The 23,421-nt window shown below is 35.5% G+C and overlaps 1 protein-coding gene across 2 annotated transcripts; it reads left to right on the top strand.

The window, feature by feature from the left end:
* Nucleotides 1–1,586: 1,586 nt before the first annotated feature.
* Nucleotides 1,587–8,558, top strand: cd8b (cd8 beta). 2 transcript variants are annotated; one of them, XM_053478798.1, is made up of 6 exons: nucleotides 1,587–1,729; nucleotides 4,245–4,598; nucleotides 6,369–6,458; nucleotides 6,547–6,633; nucleotides 7,664–7,688; nucleotides 8,262–8,558. In XM_053478798.1, exons 1-6 carry the CDS (start codon nucleotides 1,684–1,686, stop codon nucleotides 8,278–8,280), a joined length of 621 nt encoding a protein of 206 aa, XP_053334773.1. In that variant the 5' UTR covers nucleotides 1,587–1,683; the 3' UTR covers nucleotides 8,281–8,558. The 2 variants fall into 2 exon arrangements, with proteins under 2 accessions (XP_053334773.1, XP_053334772.1); XM_053478797.1 differs by having other exon boundaries at nucleotides 7,664–7,697.
* Nucleotides 8,559–23,421: the final 14,863 nt, after the last annotated feature.

The raw sequence follows: 23,421 nt of genomic DNA, 5'->3' as shown, positions 1-23,421 counted from the left end.
AATTTTGTCCACATCAAACATTTTCCATTTGCATAAGTAATTGACTAATAAAACTTGTGTGTTTTAGTCAGTCTGGGGCTTCTGCATATTAATATTTAGATTTACACCATAGTGTCAAATTTTAATCTGACTTATACTGTGTTTACGTTCAAGTGGTAATATTTAGAGCTTCATTACCATATTCTGCATTTGCATATTCATGCACCGTATACGTCCTGAGTTGAGCTACACGTGGCATTGGGTCCGCGGAAGAACAACATCTATGAGGAACAGATTCTGTCTTTTATATTTGACTTTTCTTGTAAGAGTCTCTATTGTAATTGAAATTGGGAAAAGTGACAATATGATTGTATCAGATTACATTAAGATATAATGTATATATATATATATATATATATATATATATATATATATATATATATATACAAGTAGTTATACTTTCTTGTGTTACTATTTTCTTGGAAATTAAAAGTAAAACAGTGTGTGGAACAGTGTCGGAAATTGTACCCGTCGTTTATTGGTGAAATTAGTTATTGTGATGGATTTTTTGTCAGATCTTTTCATCTCATGAAAACAACAACCACTATCTTTATAAAAAAAAAAGTCCCACACTAACTGAAAGACAGACAACCCACTTAGACAAATCGAAGCAAGAGGGATGGAGCCACATGCATGTGCGTTGATATAAAACCTCTACGATGACATAAAATGTGTGTTTAAACTCTAGTTAGAGTGTACAAAGCCAACGTTGTGTGTGTGTGTGTGTGTGTGTGTGTGTGGTTTGCTCTAACTCCAGCAGTGTTGATGTGCAGGCTGCTGGTGGTGTGCTGCAGATGTTGGGCTAGGTCACACACCTGGGCTGTAGCACTGAGCAAACAACAGGCAGGTTTACTCCAAATTTCATGGCGGTACTGATGGATTTAATGGAATGTTGGGAAGACATTAGTGAAATATCATATTCCTTATTTTCTATTTTGTTTTCTAATGATATTTACAATTATCGCATTTTTAACATACATCTTTATCCAGGGCTACCTTTTTTTATTGAACTTTTTTTACATGCTTAAAAAATTTATATCCTGGCTTATTTTTCCATCTAAAAAAATAATTTTTATATTCCGAACTTAATCCGTAATATCTCGTACGTCAGTACGGTGCTTGTGATGGCCTGTTATTTAGGCAGAAAAATGAATAATTTACATACTTTAAAAAAGTAAAATAAGTTTAATATTAGGCATGGAAAGATTTATAGTGATAAAATATCCTGTGTCAAAATCTATGCATATACTGTACATGCGCTGTTATTGTAATACATACAATGAAAAAATAAAAGATTACAGATATTTTGCTATACACTTGCTTTTTTATACATTTAAATGTGTTTCTAAAGTTTATATTTATTGTTAAGTATAATTGTTAGATAACAATAAATAAAGATCTTTGGTGTATATGTGCATGTGTGTGTGTGTGTGTGTGTGTGTGTGTGACTCATGCTCTGATAGGCTCACTAAGTGCCTGGGGCCCGAGACACTTCAGTTCCTCCCTGCTGTGTGACATAACAAGAAGGACAGGCAGCAAAAAAAAAAAAAAAAAAACTAAAGCAAACATACACACACACACACGCACAGGCACACGCACACGCACAGGCAACCCCATACTGGCGACACAACTGCATCCTTGAAGATGACCCTCAATTACTTATGGAGCTTTTTCTGCTTTATAATAACAGGTATGATATAGTCCCTCACTAAGATTACGATCAAATTATATCTCTCACACTGAAATTCGCAAAAAGTAGGCCTCGGTCAACTTGACTGTCTGCGACGCTGTCTAGGTTTCGTCTTAATTGTTTTAGCTTTGAAAGTAATAAGAACTTTATTCTTTTATGTGTGCATGTTTTATATAAATTTTTTTGTGTACATATTAATTTACAAAAAAAGTATATACAGTTTGTTGTTTGTTGGAGGTGGCGCAGATGAAGTTAATTCTCCACTCCAGGTCGGATGATGCTTTTAAAACTTAAGTGGATTAACACTGATGTAATATTATGGCTCAGCGTTATAACTTTTGAAATTTGAGAATTGCAGAAACATTCGGATTTTGCTCGTTTTATGTAAACAGAGTGGTTAGGACTTCGCAAGCTGTCTGTGTCAAAAAATAAGTGAAATACGCATAAGTGTTTGCATATAAGCATTGTGTACTGTTTTTCCGCTTACACACTAGTTATAAACACAGTTTATGATTATACGTTTATATACTGGTTATAAGCACTATATACTAATTATATGCTTTTTTAAAATAAAATTTATAAATAAACAATAAGTAAAAGCTACTGTCTACAATCTGTTTCTACAACTATATACTGTTTATAGATTTATATACTGACTATAAACGCTAATAATCAGATTATACGCTTATATACTGATTATAAACCCTAAAAACTGATTATCCTCTTATATACTGATATAATACTGATATAAACTCTGTAATCTGATTACACTCTTTTATATTGACTATAAACACTATTAATCAGATTTTACCCTTATATACTGATAATGCGTTCTATAACCTGGTTATGTGCTTATATACTGATATAAACTCTATAATCTGATTCACTATAATTAGTAAACTATAACTCAAGACTTATCCCAATAAAGTGATTATAAGGAGATGCCATCATGAAAAACTCTTTATACAGATTTAACGCGTATACACTGATTATAAAGTCAGTTTATAGCTTATAAGATTACATAGCTCTATATACCGTTTATAAGCTGTATATAATAGTTATAGACGTATGACTTATAATGAGTATAAGTTGTACAATATTGCATGCAGTAGATACAGTATATAACTGTTTTTTGTGTATATATACTGTATATCTTGCATTAGTGACATCGTCGATGCATGCCGGAACCGAGTCAGCATATTCATGTTTTTCTGTAAAAGTATCGATTTATTTTCTAAACTTGAACATGTTTTCACTTCATTATTTAACTCATTTTGGTGACTGCTCAGTGAAACAGCGTAACCCCACCAACCTGACATCATGTCAGCACATTTCTCTCATGGTTCTGCAGCAGCCTGCCTCAGAAGGACCAGTAAGGAAAAACTATTTTGCAAGAAGACGCTATAAAATGTTCTACCCTATGCGGCCTTTTCCAAGCAAGGCCTCTGGCATTTTGCAAGTTCTGTTCTTACAAAATAATCGTGGCAAATGGAACAGATTTATGTTGGCAAACGTGTGTTTCTTTACTCACTTGTTTTTCCAATCTGTTGTTGCGTAAGTGGCTGCTTAGTGCAAAAATGTAGAAATGTCGTACCATGTAAGGGATGAAACACCGTGCACAAAGTGAACCGATACAAGAACAATATCTGACCAAGAGGTGTCCGGAGTGTTTTATTCCGCTTGTATTTCAAGCGCAATTTGTGAACAATTTGTTATACGCGTAATAATCGCAAATTCCCTTTTACAGTACGTTTTAATTCATTTTAGACATATAAATGTCTACAATATATACAATTTTCTGTCAAAAAAAAAAAAGTTAATTTTGTACAGAAATCTGTGTCCACCAGAGATGAAAAAGTTTAACGATATTGACCATGAACATTTGGGACAACCTCATAAGACCTTGCACGTCCAGCAAGTCCAAACTTAATTTATTTTAGTCTTACACCATACTGTATGATGAGTAACCTCGGAATCCCAGCAGCAGTAGTGGCCTCAGTTTCTATACGCTTTTTAAATGACTCCATCGAAACAGTCCGTCTCGTCTTGGTCTTGTCACTCTTGGTCTTCCAGAGCTACTGTAGGACGAGCAGCAGCAGAACCAGTTGTTCTGAATCTGGTATTCCTGGCAACTCCAAAGCACCTGGCGACGTGAAGCGTTTCAACGGCTCTCTCTCTCTCTCTCTCTTTCTCTCTTTCTCTCTCTCTTTGCTGCATCGTCTAAATGGGGCATGATAGTGTGAAGACAAAGTATGTTTTAGTTACTTTTCACACCATGCTGGACATAATTACAAGGCAAATAGCGTGCACGTGCAGGACGCCCCTTAAGAAGACGCGAGTTAGGTTATCCACAATAAAGTGACACTCTACTGAGCATGACAGCAATTTTACCTGTAACAAGGCAAACAAGATTATGAATTAGATTTTGAAATTTAGTTTTCATAACAATACAACGATATACACAAATATAATGATTTTTTTCCCTAACTCGTCTTGTTTTTCTTCATTTCTTCAGCGTCCGCAGTGAAAGTGCTCTACCCGAGCATCAACAGCTCTGAGACCCTGAACTGCCTCTGTCCGGACCACCAGTGTCAAAAGGTGAACTGGTACCGTTTACTGCAGGACAGCGACACACCCGAGTTCATCTTGTCCGCCAATAACATAAACTTCCTACGCTATGGTGCAAACATCGCCCAAAGCCGCTACAAGCCAACGGCCTCTGATAGTTCAGGAAAGGTGGTATACACGCTGCGCATCACTGGCATACTGAAGAATGAAACGGGCTTCTACTCGTGCCTGCTCGTCAGTCAGAACTCAGCGCAGGACCCCAAAGATCTGATGCCTACAGGATATTCTATCAGACCTGGAGGTCTCTATTCTCTTCATTCATCTTTGAGTTTCTTGTAGCCCTTAAAGCACAGAGCATTTTAAGCCAAATTTGTTCTTCTGTGTTTTTTTTTATTTTTTTTTTTGAAACCTATATGATATGATTGTGCAGTATAGAGTGATGACCTGTTTTAGTGCAAAATCAGCAGCACGATGAACTGCATACTATACAAACACGACTGAGCAGAAAATGGGTCACAAAGGCAAAGAAATAGCACAGATGCTAATAATAATAATAATAATAATAATAATATGCTTATTTTGAGAAGTCTAAATATTTGTGATGTCATTCTCATATTCTGGTAGTGGTAAAATCTTATAACACATTTTAAAAGTAATGATAACTTTTGGTCTCCCTGACATGCACAGTTCGAAGTTGGAGAAACTGTTAACAAAAACTGTGTAGTGACTTGAGTTTAATATGACCGTAATGAGGAAGCAGCTCATCTGCAGCATGGTTTTGGGTGTAGCAACAAATCTTACTAGATATTCCTAATTCTTAATGCTTGACTGCACTTTGAACAATATAAATCCAGATGTGGACGTATAATGAGATTTGTAACGAGTGAGCCAGAGAAGACAGGGAAGAGGAAAAACTCCCTGTAAGTAATCTCGAGAGAAGATTAGACATTATTATTCTAGTTCAACTCCTATATACGTAGAAGACATATGGTTATAAAGATAATAAGATGTTGATAAGATGTTCAGTTTGACTAAATTGGGAATAAAAACGAGCGCACGACAGTCTTCAGGGGGTCCCTTGTAATTGTACCTTATATAAATTTATACTGTATTGCAAACTGGCAATTTAAAATAAGAAAAAGAGATGAAATGTGCAAATTGTCAGTGTACAGTATGTATGTGTGCATAACGTGACAGTGTGTATATAAGTTGCTATAGTCAGAGGAATGTTTTCTAGGAATGTACTGAAAGTCGCATAAAAAGACTCTCTCTTTTTTTCCTTTATTTTATTAATTTTGTGCTTTTTTGGTATCCATTATTCATTATTCAAGTACTGTATATTTCTCAGTGGCTCAGTGGTACAGTAGGTTTCTCTTGGGTTCGATTCCCGCTCAATCAGACACCAGATGCAGTGCCGGTCCCAAGTCCGGATAAAAAGGGAGAGTTGCGTCAGGAAAGGCATCCGCTGTACAACCTGTGCAGATCAGTTGGTTTACTGTTGGTTTATTCTCAGCAGTAACAGACCAGAGTGATAACATTTCCCGCTTTAAATGCTAGTAACTGATATATTATAGGTTTTTTAAATTTAAACACTTATTAATCACTCATCAATTAAAATCAATGGAACAATTAAAAACAACTGAATTGTTTGTAATATAGAAAGGCTGTGTATACAGTATGTGTGCGGTGATCCGAGTAATCCATTCATTATGCCGCTGTGGCTTATTACTGCTGACAAACTGGGGAACAGAATAACTTTCAAGCGATATTTCTTAAACAAATATACGGTATATGTTTTTACTTCTTATACTTCCTTCCTAAGTGTTTTCTATGGTCATGTTAGATACTGCAGATAACAAACCTGGCCGCAAAATTATGTCTATGAAGAAAGCTGGATAAATATAAAGCACACATGTCTATGAGATAAACACAGATTAGATTAAATGCACATTTTCTGCTTTTTGGTGCAACCAGTCTTCAGTCTGATAAACGTGTGGTTAAGATGCATCATCTGTTTGTTTGTTTTTTGGCTCCTGATGCATTTTGTTTCATTTATTGATTGTTTTTCCAGAAAGCATAACCACCCTCGCACCTCCAACAACAAAAAAACATATACATAAGAATCGTTCACCCAAGATCTGCAAGTCCAAGTCTCTGAAAGGTACAGGCTTGTTTGATGGAGACGTATAAGATTCTCTGTTTTACCAATGAAATGTTTAAATGTTTACTGTATTGTGGTTCTGTTCCAGGTTGCCAGTCTCTGGTACTCTGGTCGGGCATCGGTGCTGTCCTGCTCCTGGTGGTGGTCCTGATCTCAACACTGTATTATTTTAGCAGTGAGTACACACACACAAACACACAAACACACACTCACTCACACATAGACACACACAACAAGACAGTGGATGCATGAAAAGTTATAAAAATATGAAAATAAACCCTTCTGTGTATTCTGAGTCTGCACTTCCAAATCAATTCTCTTGACATAGTTAACTGCAAAGTTATCACTATCTTTTATATGAGGCGCCTTCATGTCAGACCAGGACTTGTGATGACATTTCTTATGGATGAAGGTGTAAAAAGCGATTGACATTTGCAGAAGACTTTAAGCACAGTAAAAGTGATAAGATTCTTAGCCACATTAAAATGGTGCAAACCTTTTCAAGAACTGTGAATGATGATCCTGGCCGATCATCGCTCCTGTGATCGTTCAGCGAGTGGAACGCCCAATCCTTAAAAATCGAAAAATACCTTGTTGGAAAATTGCGGAATAGACACGTCTGCCGGTGAAATTATACACACAATTATGAAGTAACTGCCCAAAAAAATCCTCACTGCAAGCCATTTCCACATATTTGGTCCATTAAAGGAGTTCCTGGGAGGCCAGCGTTTCAGACATGAAGCAGGCAGTCTGATCAAGGCTCTGGCGTGCTAAGAAAACTTTCTACTGTCCCAGTATATTCAACAGTGGGCTAAAGAGTGCAAAATACTGTAGTTTCTTGCTGAATTCTTCCAAATTCAAATTCAGCATCTCATTAAGCTTCTATCATTTTTTGGATAAACTTTAAAATTTTAAATACATTTATTTATAAGTTGGTTTAAATCATACACAGCATACACAAATCCCTGTGAATGTTTAGTTTCTCTAATGTATTAGGCTCAGGGCAATAAGTTAAGTTAAGCCTTTATTTGTCACATATACATTACTGCACAGTATGATACATGAGCTTTATTATGCATCACCCATTATTTGATTTATTCATTTAAAATCATATATTATAGTCATATATAAATGTATATTGTTTATAAGGTAAACCTATAAAGAAAAATCACTTTTTTTTGTTTTTTTGTTTCTTCTGGATACAGGACTACCTAAGAAGTGCAGACACAGGTTTGAGAAGTTAGTTTTATGATTTACTTGTTTTTATTTACTCGTTGTAAATTTTAAACAATGTTGTCATATGAGGTCTTGTCATTCACTGGTCATGGAATTCCGCCATCCCTGCGTAGTTTAGTGTTTTCTCAGCTTCCGACACAACCGATTCCAAATTGAAGTGGGTGTGATAGGGCGGCGAAAACACTAAAATGTGCAGCGCAGGTCCGGAGCTAAGAATTTCTTTCTCTGTATCTAATTTCTAGACAACTGTTGTGTCCTAAACAGGCTGAAATGGAGAATAGAAAAGGTTTATAGTTCAATCAATTTTAAAATTTTGTTACATTTTTGCTGTAAAAAGTTTAATAATTTTGATATATTTTGACTCTGATTTAGTTTTATTCCTTCTTTTCTTCTTAGTTTCAAACCCCTTTTTGATCTAAAATAAAAAAAAAATAATTTTATTAGGATCCAGCTAATGGATCCAGAATATTGGACCTCTCTGTATAATAACCTGGTGCTTGATTACTGTATTTGTTTAAGAAGTAATCAGTTGGTCTGTTATTGATCGCTTTTTTATTTGAAACACAGAACGCATCGGCTGAGATAAGATGAGACGAGACGAGATGAGACGGGACGAGAGGAAGCGCTCCTGTAAATGAATCATCTGTATAAAGAAACATATAGAGTATTTTTAAAGCAGACGCCCTTTCTTCATTTCTGAATCTGAGCCTATTGATCCTGGCTATAGCTCTGTTTCCTTCACTGTTCTGTAACGGTATGTTTAGAGTTATTTATTTCTTTCAGCAAGAGGCTTTTATGCGAAACGACCTACAGTTAGACAGATTATATTACAGTTATAGAATAATGCAGATCAGGGGTGACAGCGCTGACATTAGTACTGCAGGGATGGGTAGGATTTTTAATGTCTTTTTTAAATTGTATTTGACAATGATAGAAAAAAACTGTATATTTGAAAATGCATGTGTCTGTGTGTGTTTTTTTAATGCATCTGATTTGTAAGCTGATGTTCATGGGATTTTGCTCCATTTTAAAGCGCATAGAGCTGCTCGTCCCGCAGCTTGTAAAAACCATCAAAAACCTTTAAACCTTAACATTAACCAAGGAATCATACTAACAGGATGGTGTGTGTTCCTAAAACACAACGTCCCAAAAGTGTTTTATTCCTCTTATTCCAAAGCAATTTGCCAAAAATTACACTTTTGTAGTTATTCAGCAAATACTTCATGCATGTTTTTAAAATCCATTTATTGTAACATCCATAGTTGTGTTCTCTTAACTTGCAGCTTGTTTTACTTTCTCAGGAAGTTAATAAGTTGTGCAGCTTGTCATGTTACAAAGGAAGCTCAAAGCTCTCTGTCCTAAAGTCTTGAAAAACTTACCTTTGTCACTGGTGAATCCTTCCGTAATTGCAAATTAAATTTCCCAGAAAACTACTAAAAATTAAACGGTTTTGTGTGAAGATGTCTACTATACAAGCCTCGGTGTACACTGTTACTATAGGAGCGATCATATTTTGTTTTGAAAAAGAACAAAAACCTTGAAACTGTTCTGGTAATTAGAAAAGAAAATTAATGAACTTACCTTCAGACCAATCAGAATTGAGAATTTCACAATGCTGGAGTCTATTACATATTAATTAATGCATTAACTAGTGTTTATTTTATTCAGATATACAACCACTAGCATGTTGATTATTTTAATGCAAGTTGGTTTACTGTATGTGCACTTATTTCTTCTCACTGATGCCATAAACACTGATTAATGCATTACTTTTTTTTGTAAAATTGTAAAATAATAATAATAATAATAATAATAAAGACAGTCAGTAATAACTTTAAGTCTTTAAAAACTGATATTCCCGGTTTAAATGATGTTTGTGATGTTAGTAAATTTACTTTTAAATGAAGCTTACTTGATTTTTCTCATACAGTACTTTATGCTAGCTTGTGTGGTAGATGCTAGCTAGCAAGCTTAGGTGTAACGTTGTACTGTAGCTAAACGCAATAGAGATAAATATGACAAATTTAAGTTACTGTTTAAGTTACAAAATGAAAAGTTTTAAATTATTGATTGAATAGGTATTATTTAATGACGACCATCAGTGTAGTTTCAGTAAGATATCTAGTGTTAGTGTTAGCTTATCATCCAGCAGAACAATGTTACCTTTTAAATTTGGAATTTTTTTCTGTTTTAAAACCAATTTCTGTTTTCTTTTTTATTTCGTTTTTTTTACAAGTAAATTTTGTGTTGTTTTTTTTTATTTGAAAAAATTTTGTCCTAAATAATCATCTGATCTAAATGTTTTATTTGAATTTTTATAAACTGAAGTTGCATTTGCTTTTAAAGTTCTACAGTTTAGGTGTTAAAATATGTTTCGCAAATTGTGAAACGCATCATCATTTATGCCCAGTGTTTTTAAGTATTAAATAAATGAGTGTTAACAAATGAAATGATTTAGAATAGAATTATTTAAATGATTATTATTTGCATTTATTCTCACTGTTATGATATAAAGTATGAATGTACACCACATTAGTTTCACACTGCCTGTTTTTGTTACATATCTGAGGGTGTGGTGGTTTATGTGTTTGACTGTTAGCATGAGTTTCCCTCTCCGAGGTCCATGTAGGTGAGTTTGTTTCTCTATGTGAAGGTGTGTGTGTTATAAAAGTGGGCGTTATCACAAAAATATTAGATCATGAAAGTGGAGGACTCCTAGTCTTATATGATGAGAATGATGATCTTAGAAATGAATAACATACTGTATAGAGACAATTCATCACAATCTCAATATTACAATATGATACAGTATCTTCCCAGGTCTCGTGCTTATGAATTTTCCACCCCCGTCCCATTAAACACCAAACCGTGATCAGTAATGAGAGCTGTACTGTAGCTGCAGGCAGGTTTTCTAGCACCATTGTTCCACCGCGATGCGATCCACAGCTGTTTTGTTTTATATGAACAACCCATTTTCCTGTGCAGTGAGGCAGAGAGGACGTTATATCTCTCTCCCTCATCGCTCGTTTAACTTTGAGCTCTTTTATCGCTGAGCTGAAACAAAAAAACCACAGAGAGACCACAGACCCAGCCACAGCTACAGCGTCACAGGCACAGAGAGAGAGAGCAGCTCAGGCTCTCGTTACACTCAGTACTCGTACTTACCATACTATATCCTTTACTACGTCTCAAAGTACCTGCTAACTCAACACCGTAGTAGGGGGTTAAATTTAAAGCATGCAAATGATAATATTTTAATGGTGTGAACTAATGTGTAATGTTATGTATATGGGTTAAATATGCATGTGCTTTATGACATCACAACATTTTTCCAGATGCAGGGTGACTGTCAAATGTGGGGCAAGCAAAGGAAACTGTTTCTAGAAAATTTTGGAAACTGAAAGAGCACAGTCCATCTTGCCAGTTCAGATTATTACTTTATTATTTTTTATTATTATTACATATGCTATAGGCTTACTGATTTTATGACTTCCTTTAGCAGAGTTAAAACTGTCATATTGCTTTACTAATATTTTAAACAAAAAGCTCTCACATGATATTATAATATTTAATAATATGTATAATGCAATATATAAGATTTTTTGTTAATATGATTCATATATTGTCCCATGTATGAAATTTTTGGAAAATCTCTATATATATCGGCATTATATCTTGACCATCCATTCTTAAAATAGCTTTTGTAATGGGTTTGTTTATATTTTTATCAAAGTCAACTTAATTGTCGATTCTGCTACATGTACAGTACATACATACTGTACAGAGAATTGAAATTGTGTTACTCTCAGTCCCTTACAAATATATAGTGCGATATAATGTTAAAAAAAAACACTTAAATAACACAAAATATATGAATTTAAAGTATTTTTATTTGGTTCTCCTTTTTTTATTGCAAATAATATTTTTTCATTGTTGCCATTTTTATGTTGCAAATCAAGGTCAGTGAAGTTACCATAATACATTTTGGTATAATAATAAAATAAGGTATACCTATATAAATAAAAGACATTTATTTAAATATAAATGAGGTTCTTCTTTAGCGTTAAGTAGAATTTGTGTGCATTGTACATTATACTGTTTCTATGCTGATTAACATGTAAACTTATATACTTAGGGTTTGCTTTTGTTCGCATTTGTGTAATATTTCTTTGTTTGCTTTTTCTTAGAATTTTAAATTTATTTATTCATGCATTTACTAAACTTACAATAGTAAATACTATCACTCTGGACCCGTATTATCATATTTTAGTTCTATAAAGGAAACACTTTAGGTGACAGCATTTAAGCAATGTGCTATAACTATACGCTATATATAATATTACAGTATATGTATAGTTCATAAGTATCACTATATACAGTAAGTACATAAGTATAACTATAATATATTTATAAGTATACCTATATATACACTATGTATAGCGTTTAGTTATATCACACCGCTTTAATGTTGTCACCTGAAGTGCTTCCTTTATAGAACTGAAATGTGACAATACGGGTCCAGAGTGATAAACTCAAAACGTCGGCTTTCAGTCAGTTTTATTTGAGTTGCATGTTGAGGTGAAAGTCTACAAGACAATCAGAATTATTATGATATCCATTAGTCTTTTAGGCATTTAGCTAGAACATCCTGTTTAGGGAACCTACATTATACTGTAGCTTGCAGTTTATATACGTATTTTTAAGCTCGCCAGTTAAGCCAGAGCTTCAACACTAATTCAAAGCTCAAGAGATTTAAAAAATTCATGTGCCAATATCTGCAGTAATAGAAACATTTTTTCACTGTCAGTGTTTCAGCAGTAAAGTGCGTTTAGTTGATTCAGCAGGACCGCCATTTATTTTAAACATGAAGAAACGACAAAATAATAAATATAATAGTAGGATACAAAAACATTTGAGTTGTTTTTAATTAATTGAATAAAATATGAATTTTTTAGATAACGAGGACAACAACAACAAAAATAATAATAAAGATAATAATAATATTAATAATAATAATAATAATAATAATAATAATAATATAAAATAACCTGTATTAAGCAACCAGGCTTAGTAGCTTAATTAATAAATTAAGTAGAAAATAATTCCAGATGGCACTGTATGGATATATAACCATAAACAGCTTGCAACAATAATAATAATAATAATAATCTTTTATTTAAAAAAAAAAGAAAATCAAAAACAACACAATAAGAGGTGACGATACTACAACAATGCTTCCACATTCTACACAGTCCACAAATAATACTACTTTATAAAAAGAAAAAAACAAGAAAAAGTGCACACTTTTATATGACATAATCAAGATACATTTTTTAAAATTACTTAATCTAAAATGTAACAATTTTTTTAGGATTTACAGAAATTGTTAATCTATGTATAAATTCCAAGTTAAATGGTGTTTTACAGGTTGGATGACTTTCATGAGTTAATACACTACCCACACACACAAGTTCGGTTATATTAATATACATTTTCCTTTGGTTTGATCAAATGTATTGATTCTATGTTAAACAATTTTAGTAACATTGTTGCAATGTTGCTAACTGATCTAGTGGGTATTAACTTAAAACTTCATACATATGTATATTTCCGTATCTCACAAAAAAAAATCTATTTGATAGATTTTAAAAATTAAAAAATCTATTTGATAGGTAATCAAATTTTTACATTTATTAATAAATTTATCAAATATCAACTTGACACAGATCTTTTGAACGACACTGATTTCAATTTGCAGAGCAAGCATGATGCCATTTTGTCTGCGCAGGAAAGTGACGTGTGTAGAAGTATGGACGAGAAAACCAACGCTCTCTACCTCCTCTTGTTCCACCTCGGCTGGTGCGCAGTCACCGTGGACGACGTTCCCGCTCCTCATGGACCTTCATTCTGAATCTACGCATCATCTACACTGACATCGTTCAATCTCACTGTCTGTGCAATCATACGATGATTTCGCTCTCCACCTGCATAAAGTCTGCTGTGTAGGATGCTGTGTTACTCATCCAGGTCTTCTATTGTGGTGCACAAGGACATGGGTTGGAGTCTCGCACTGAAAGGAAAGCCCAGGTAATCCCCATCCCACAGTCTCTCTCTCTCTCGCTTCACAACCAGATATATACATGTTCATGGGTGTTATTTCATGTAGGAACCCTTTGTTTTTCACTTTTGTGAGTCATGGAGGGATCCCCGGGTCAGACCTAAGCGCAGAGTGAAAAAGTACCAGAAGAGACATGATGACTCAAAAATAAGTGAGGGGAATGGAAACCGAGGGTGGACCACCAGTCATAAGGTAACTCTCAATCTAACAGCACCCACCTTTCACAGAAAAGACGCAGATAAACAGAAACACTGTGTTGTTTTTAATAATTTATTTTTAACCTAGTTGTTTATATATGACAGTGTAATATTTTGATGATTTTTTTTCTCAACCCCTAACCTTTTTTTTTTACTTTAACTGACATAATCTGTAAATCTATACCAATATAATGCAATAAAAGTAGTACAGAATAACATGGGTCAGATATCTAGAGCATTTGCTAAGAAGCTACAGTAAGGAAAACACCATCGATCAGACAGGAAATAGACAGAATCAGATATAAAGCTCAGAGGATGAAGAAAGGCTCTGCTCAATAACATTGTAGTGTATTGAACAAGGTACAGTGATTGTATGGTGCTTCATGACCCATGTACCTACAGTATAGTTGAATATTGTAGCTGCTTTATCCGGAACAATGTGTTATGTGCTATCTAGTTCATATTATATTCAGTTTTTGCACACTTGATCTTCGAGTCTACAGTACAAGTTTTGCACTCCTGGATCTGGCTTGTTGTCTCTCATTCTTCCTCAAGCTTTATTAGATTAGATCTGTGACCTGCCATTATCATGTCTCTTTGAAGATGTTCGGTGGAACCTGGAGGTCTACATTGTTAGGTAGAAATGTCTCACTACTCATCCAAGCAGCATTAAATTGGTAAGTTACTCATATTTGTTATAGGTTAAACAGAAGGCTCACAAGTATCTGAAGGCAGTGTTCAAGACCTGCGGATATCATAAGGTGGCCTTCAACAATATAGATCCCATATCCAAAAGAAGGACAACAAAGAGAGCTGAGACCCAGGCGCAACAGATAATTCTTTTCATCTTGTATGTGGTTGGAGTGTCAGAGAAGTTAAAAAGGATTTTTGGAAAACACCACACTTGTTGCTCGTTGGTAAGTGTCTCATCTGCCAGGCGGAAGGCCCAGGTTTGATTCCCACCAGTGCTTAAACCCAAGCCTGGAAATAATTGGAGGGTTGCATCAGCACAGTAAAACCAGTAAAAAAGCAGACCAGATGGTCCGCTGTGGCGACCCCTTGTCAGGAGCAGCCGAAAGACCAACAACAACCACATACCAGTTTACTTAAACCCACCAACGCACTAAGTCAGAGTCTTGTCCACCCCAAAGACCGCACACCAAAAACATACTGTAGGAAGAGCAATTGAATATATGTGGTTCAAAGCAGTGAAGAGTGTTCAGAGCTCTATAATAGCTCTATGATACAGTGGGACAATGTATCAACACACAAGGAGCAACACCTCTGGGCCTGAATCAGCGGTATACAGTACCTTCACCTGAAGGACAATGGGGACATGTTTGAGGGTATGAATGCAAAAAATTTGGTTCAAGAAAGGGGTAAAAGCCCTTGTGTGAAAGTGGAAAATACTTCTCTGAAGGTCTTAAGCACAACCTGTCTCCTGCTTTTCATGCTGCCCTCATCTATATCTATTGCTGTTTCTTCTTAACAGCTCCCCTCACACTCTTTAACGACCCTCCCTCCTACTCCTCCCTCCTACTTTTACCGTCTCCACTGTTGATATAACGAGCCTTTTCAGACGGGGATCCTTTGACCTTGAAGGACTTAAATATTAAGGAACAAGAAGCCACCAACTTCCCTTAGACTGAAGAAGCTACTTGAATGAGTAATGGAATGTTTCCACCTAACAAGGAAGAAGGTTGCCCAGTTGACACAACTGATTCATAGCTTAAAGGCCTGATTAGCAAGGAATTTCTGAGATTGTTATCCTTCTACCAGGCTTTCCCATCAGCCAAGTTATCTCCCGAGGACCTCTGAAGCTCATTTTGAGTGACCGGTGGGTTCTTGATTGCCCTACTCTGTATTTGCTTAAATAGCTAGGTCTAGAAAGATCTAGTAGTGGTGGTTATGAACTTCTCAATTTCAAAATTATTGAGTCAGCAGCATGTTGGTATAGTGGCATTGCTTCTTCAGGATCAAGAGTTCGAGTCCTACCATAGGGTGTGCTTGATGGGTTTTTCCGCTAGGTCCTACGGTTTCCTCCCACAGTTCAAAGACATACAGTACAGATCTGACTAATTGGCATTTCCAAATTGGCCATACCATGAACTGGCACCCTGTCCAGGGTGTACTCTGGTTTATCCCCCGAGTCCCCTAGGATAGACTCCAAACCTCTTGTGAAAAGAGGTATACAGTAGAGAGTGAGTGAGAATTATACATAATTCAGAGATTTTGATTTTTTTTTTTTGTCTAGTCCTCAACTAAGCTTAATCAGAGTTCCTTGGACTTTATTATTTGGTTTTGAGTATTGCACGCACTGTGGTTTCTGGGACCTTATACACATCACTTAAGATAACTTAAGATAACCTATGTAAACAGGATGCACCTGAGCTCAGTTTGTAGTGCTTTAGCCAAGAGTCTGAACTCTTATCTCATCTCTATATTGTATATAAAACGGAAACTCTATGTGGCCAGTGACTGATGTTTGTGTGTTTGCACAGGTTCTTCTGTCACAGGTGTTGCTCACTAAATGTAACTGTAGGCATCATTATCATCATCATCATCATCATCATCAACGTTTATGGTTACAGGCGTTCCTCACAGAGGAAGAGAGCCAGGCCTTCTCACCTAAAATCAGTGTTTGACCTCACAAACGCACTTCTGGAAGAATGGTCAAAAGTTCCCGTAAACACACTCCTAACCCTTGTGGAAAGACTTCTCAGAAGAGTTGAAGCTGTTACAGCTGCAAAGGGGGCGGAGCCAACATCATGTTAATGAAACCCTATGGATTAGGAATTTCATGTTACTCAAGTTCATATGCATGTGAAGGCAGACGAGTGAACACTTTTGGCGATATACAGTAGTGTATCTACTAACCGCTTGGATCAGGGGTCATATGACAGGCAGAAGGAGGCGGTGCCAATGGAGCGATGAAAGGAGCAGCAGCGAGTTGATCGTATATTTTATTCACCGTTACTGGTAAATTACTAGGGTAGATTCACCGCAGAGTAAACCTCTAGTATCTCATATTTAATACTTATCAGATTTCATGTTGGTTTTCGATCATGAAGAGACAGACAGACAGACAGACAGGCAGACAGACAGGCAGACAGACAGACAGGTTTTAGTGCTTGTAATGTAAACAATAATAGAACTTAACTTGCTTATATGAACGTTTCTGAACACTAAACGCAAATATAGATGGATTAGGTGTACGGTGTATTGTTTGACAATAAATATTTAAAATCATACTCTAGGCAAATTGCTGTTGTTGTATAAGAATAAAACAGAACAGTTATTGGCAAATAACACACACTACTCTTATGTGATATATGTGTTTTCACTTAGCGTCAGTAAGCCTATATTTATAATGTCATGCCTGGGTGGATGTTTTCAGTAACTCGCAGTCTTTCCCCTGAGTGTGTGGCCTTGGTGAAATTGCGTTATTTTCCCACTGACAGCGTGAACGTGAATCACGTGACGCAAGACAACGTGTTGCGACATTAAGAGCTTCAGGTGAGTGAGGATTGCTGTGGTGTAGGCAGCTCTTCCTTTCACACCTCAGAGGATTTCTGTACGCCTACAGCCCAGAGTGGGCTATCTTCCACACTCCAGCGCACATGTGAAACTTTATCAGCTCTAGACTCTTTTCCATTGCTCTCAGGAAGTGGCCGTTCGCAAAGACGTTATTTACAATGCAGTCTTTTTTTTTTTTTTCCACAGGATAGCATCGCTTCGATATTAGTTTCTTTTTAACAGCGGATGTCTCGTGCTTCGGATAGGGGGGAAAAGGTTTTTTTTTTTTTTTTTTTTTGGTATCAACAAAAAGTCATATCCTAAAAGGGTCTTTGGGAAACCAAAAATGTCGCCTTATGTGGCCACAAAGGGTTCTAAAGTACCACCCTGCACATTCTGGTGTTTTGCTTTTTCTTACTCACCAGCGTAGTGCGCTTGTAGCTCAGTGGTTAGGGCTTTGGGCTACTACCCTACTGACGGTCGACGATGGTGCAACTACTGACATCTTTAGAGGAAACATAATACTACACATTGGTGCTGTAATTCAATATGAGTTTTAAAAGGGGGCAACTGTTTAGGACACATTTTAGTGTCTCTTGAGTCATTCCAAGTTTTGTTTGTGTTCTTCAGTTGTTTTATTTATAATCTAATATGAAATAAATTGGTTGAACAGGTTAAACGAATTTTCTTCTAATGCATGTAAGTCATCGCTCTTATAAAGAAGTCTGTAGATTTGCATAATGTGTTGCTAGGAATGCATTGAACAAAAGTTATTTAATAAGATAAGATAAGATCATTTTCAAAAAATGATTTAAGGACCTTGAGTGGGCCTCCATCATTTATATTATAAAAGTTTACATAAACAAACAAAATTAACAATCTAAAAAAAATTTTTCTTGCATTACTTGAAAGGCTTCAGTCTGATAAATAAGCATTATTTATCAAATGATCATAACAATAGACTTAAGGATCTTTTTAAGTTACCAAATACAAAGTTGAGGATGGTTTACTTCGGAAATCTTGGTACAGTCCTACGATTAAATGAGAGAATAAAGTTTGTAAGCTAGAGGAGCTGAGTCTGATACTAGTGGCATACTGTACTGTACTGTAGGACATACTGTACATCGTCATCCTTTAAACAGGACATGTGTTTAGCCCACAGGGGGCAGTAGTCACCTAAAGCTCTTCGCCTGCCAGGTGTGCTGTGAAAGTTTCACAATGGCAAATAAAGCATAGCTTACCCTAAATGCTTACAGTATTTCAATAATATCATAAAATAATCCATTTATACATCCTCATCATGTTTTATTACAGTTACTTTGATCTTTTGGCCAGAGGACACGAAGTAGTAGGAATTACCATAGGAATTATGGTAAACTGTAGAACAATACTCAATATTTAAACATTAACATTAATATTTGGAATTTAAACATTGACACGGACCATACAGGTTTCTCAAAATTTATATTACATACTATATGTAAGAAAGTATGTTAAAATAAAGACAAAAAATAAAATTAAGGCGGCACAGTGGCTTAGTGGCTAACACTGTGGCCTTTTCACCTCCAGTATCCGGGTTTGATTGTGTGCTCTGTGTGCATGGAGTTTGCATGTTCTGTCCGTGCTTGGTGGGTTTCCTCCAGGTACTCCGGTTTCCTCCTACAGTCCAAAGACATGCAGATTAAACTAATTGGTGTTCCCTAAATTGCCCCTGTAATGTAAGTGTGTATGTGTCTGTGCCCTGCAATGGATTGGCACCTTGTCCAGGGTGTACCCCGCCAGGTGCCCTAAGTCCCCTGGGATAGGCTCCAGGCTTCCCGCGACCCCGTATACAGGATAAAGTTGTATAGACGATGACTGAGAGTGAGTGAGACAAGGCTGATCCTGTGTACACGCCCATCTTTGTCAGAGGTTAATGAATATTATTATAGTATGCACATGAAATGTCATGTGACAAGGTGGTGAAACAAACAAGTGAAGATTTTTCCTGGCGGATTCCATAAAAAGCTTGCGTCTTTTTTGGAGTTGGCCCTGTGTCTACCATAATGGTTGTTTTGAAGAAAATTATAAGGTCATGTTATCTCAGTGCCATGGAAGGGAGGTTGGGTCTAATTAGCATACTAAAAGTACAGGCTGCACAAAACAAATTTAAAAAAAGATTTTTTTATAGATAGATGTGCAAAGCCAAGACAGTAACAGCATAACTCTTATTTCTTCTTATTAATTGTGTACTTGTATAGTCTGAATCAATCTTTAAACAAAGCCCAGTTGGTATTATGGGACTCAAAGTGTGCCATTAAATCATTTCCCACACCATTACACCTCAAGCAATTTGACCTTTTAATCCAAGGCAGGTTGGGTTCATGAGTTTATACTTTTGATGCCAAATTCCGTCTCCCTTCAGCGGAAATCAAGATTCATTAGACCAGGTGTGCAGGTGGGCATATGGAATGTACCGTGTGGTTTTCTGATCCTTATACAACTTGGCACAGGTTTTACATTGATGCAAACCTCTCATTCTAACCAGGCTGGGACAGGCACTAAGGATACTCCACATTCAGTGACAGCGTTCGGGTATTGGCTGGAAATTAAACCCAGGTCTTATTCCCATGTAATATAATAAATAATAAATGTACTGGATAGTTTGTATACAGAGATAAATCTTTACCCCGTGATTTATATTAGATTTGCTTACTATAGGAAACATAATGCGTTTTTACGGATTTACTACAGTAGGTCATAGCTTGTTCATATTAAATTTGATTCAGTCATGACCATGGAAATTAAGAGAAAATCCATTTCTCCGCCCACTCCTGTACATCCACCACCAACAACCCGCCCGAATCAACTTCCATAAAAGATGTACAGTAAGGTAATAGTTGCCTGACATTCATATTCATATAGGAATATCCTTATAAAATAAATAATACGGTCTAACTCTGTTAAGGATGTAGTATGGGGACTTAACTAACTAAACTGGATTGTGTGCGCACTCAATAAAACTGGGACATCCGGTGAAGTAGAACAGAGAAGGTTTCCCATGTAGTACCCTTTCTGTCTGGGCTAAAATATCATATAACAGCATATAAACCTTATGTTGACCCTGAACACACACACACACAGCTATTCATATTACTAGGATAAAACCATAATAAATATGAAATGATGTGGCAGACGTCTATATCTAGAGTCACTTAAATTGACTTAAAGTGTGCAGATAAGAGTCAAGTCAGGATACTTAGAGTCACTCTGATCAGCTCAGTGCCACTTTGCTTTAGGTTTTATGTCCTAATGTATTTGACTTGATTGTTAATGTTAATCAGGCATTAACAGTATTGATTATTTTTAAATGTATTTATTAATCTACTGGATTGTGTGTATACTCAGACAATTTCATGTCATTCTCTTTCCATTCTGAACATGACCTGTTTGTGATTCTGTATTTCTGAGCTAAAATGTGGGAATTCTGTAAGTATAACTTTAAATCCACGTGTTGACCGTAAATACATAATTTACACTGTTTTAGAGTTCAACACCCAAACTAGTTTTCAAAATGCCACATCCGCGTTTTATTAAGATCTACTGTAGACAAATGCAATGAGTGCAATGAAAATGCGATAGGAGTCATGTATACAAATAAGACCTACTGTTGAAACACTTGATGTTTTGAAATGTGTTTTGGGTAAAGTTATGTAACTTTAAAAAAAAGAAGAAGTAATGATTAGATTTTTGGTGATTCCCTGTGTACAACACAACACAACACAACACAACACAACACTATACAACACAATTCAATACAATACAACACAACACAATACAACACAATACAACACAATACAACACAATACAACACAACACAATACAACACTATACAACACAATTCAATACAATACAACACAACACAATACAACACAATACAACACAATACAACACAATACAACACAACACAACACAACACAACACAACACAATACAACACAACACAACACAACACAATACAACACAACACAATACAACACAATTCAATACAATACAACACAACACAATACAACACAATACAACACTATACAACACAACACTATACAACACAACACTATACAACACAACACAATACAACACAATACAACTCAACACTATACAACACAATTCAATACAATACAACACAACACAATACAACACAATACAACACAATACAACACAATACAACACAACACAATACAACACTATACAACACAATTCAATACAATACAACACAACACAATACAACACAACACAACACAACACAACACAATACAACACAACACAACACAACACAATACAACACAACACAATACAACACAATTCAATACAATACAACACAACACAATACAACACAATACAACACTATACAACACAACACTATACAACACAACACTATACAACACAACACAATACAACACAATACAACTCAACACAACACAACACAATACAACACAACACAACACAACACAATACAACACAATACAACACAACACAATACAACACAACACAACACTATACAACACAACACAACACAACACAATTCAAGTCTAGTAGTAACAAACCCTTGGCATTTTTAAAGAACCTCATGGTATCCTGGAGACTCACAGACCTCGACACATGTCCAGATTTTTAAGTGTTGAGTCAGATGAATTCTTAAATAATAAATGAAATGAAACATGTAAGATGGTTTAAAAAAATTCCATGTGCTATTGAGTAACCACAGTTATTGTCATTGTCAGTCATTGACAATAACTGTCAATGAGTCATTGTCAGCTTTGCGGAATCAAAATAAAAATTAGGGAAATGGGTCTAAAAGTGCTGTGTCTATACATAGGTATGCTGTTTATTTTGCCCTCTCTACAACCATGTGATTTCTGCTCTTTCACTTTCTTAGGCGTGGCAGTTGACTGAACAAGCAAGTGATTCTTAATACCTGAAACAATTTGTTTTGAGCAGATCATTTTTGAACACATTTTACAAATTCTGTTCACATGTCCATTTGGATTTATGGGAAATTTAAAATAAATAAAATAACTGTTTTGTTTGCTGTGACACAGATGTGTCCAGGTGATTTTATAGCACAAAAAAAAAAAAAAAAAAACGAACAATGAACAGCAAACTTGGCTGAAGTATAGATAGGTGATGTTTAGTATCTGGTGTGTATAAAACTCTGTGGTTTTAGAAAGGGGTCTCAGCTCGGCTTCTGATTGGTGGGCTTGGGTGCGATGCGTGCTCTGCAAGACCCTCAGACTGGTGCATGGTTCTGCAACCCTGCTGCAAAGTGCATGATAACTGAAAGATTACAAGCAACATTTATCCAATTTCCTTTTTATGTGATCCAGTTCTATATATATATACACATACACACACATACTGTATGTACATTCATAAGACTTGAGATTGTGGGCAATTAAAACTAGAGGGGATTAAATAAGTTTTTTTTAGCCATGTGACAGAGCCATGCACCGCTCATGAAAGAAAGATATACATTCAGCATATAATTACTAAAGCTTTTTATTATTATTATTATTATTATTATTATTATTTTAGTGATCTTCCTGTGGTCATTGTGATGGGGAATAAAAAATTACTTGTATGACAAAATGATCAAAAATGACATCTGAAAATAAGTGAACGTGTTTACAAAAGAAACAGTTGCTTATAAAAAATGATCATGTGCCAGAAAAAAAAAACAATAATGCTAAAAACAAATTTATTACATGATTGTGTAAGACAAACTGAGGAAAAAAACTGGTTATTAACTAACATATATAACATATAAAGAACATATATTGTAGATTTGGATGTGCTCAAAGTTGAATTCTTTTGTTAGTTAATTCGACAATTCTTTTGTTAGTTAATTCAATAGTTTCCAT

This window comes from Clarias gariepinus, chromosome 19, assembly GCF_024256425.1.
Source record: "Clarias gariepinus isolate MV-2021 ecotype Netherlands chromosome 19, CGAR_prim_01v2, whole genome shotgun sequence".
Classification (NCBI taxonomy): domain Eukaryota; kingdom Metazoa; phylum Chordata; class Actinopteri; order Siluriformes; family Clariidae; genus Clarias; species Clarias gariepinus.
The sequence above is the reverse complement of the archived record's forward strand: the minus strand, read 5'-3'. Positions and strand labels throughout refer to the sequence as shown.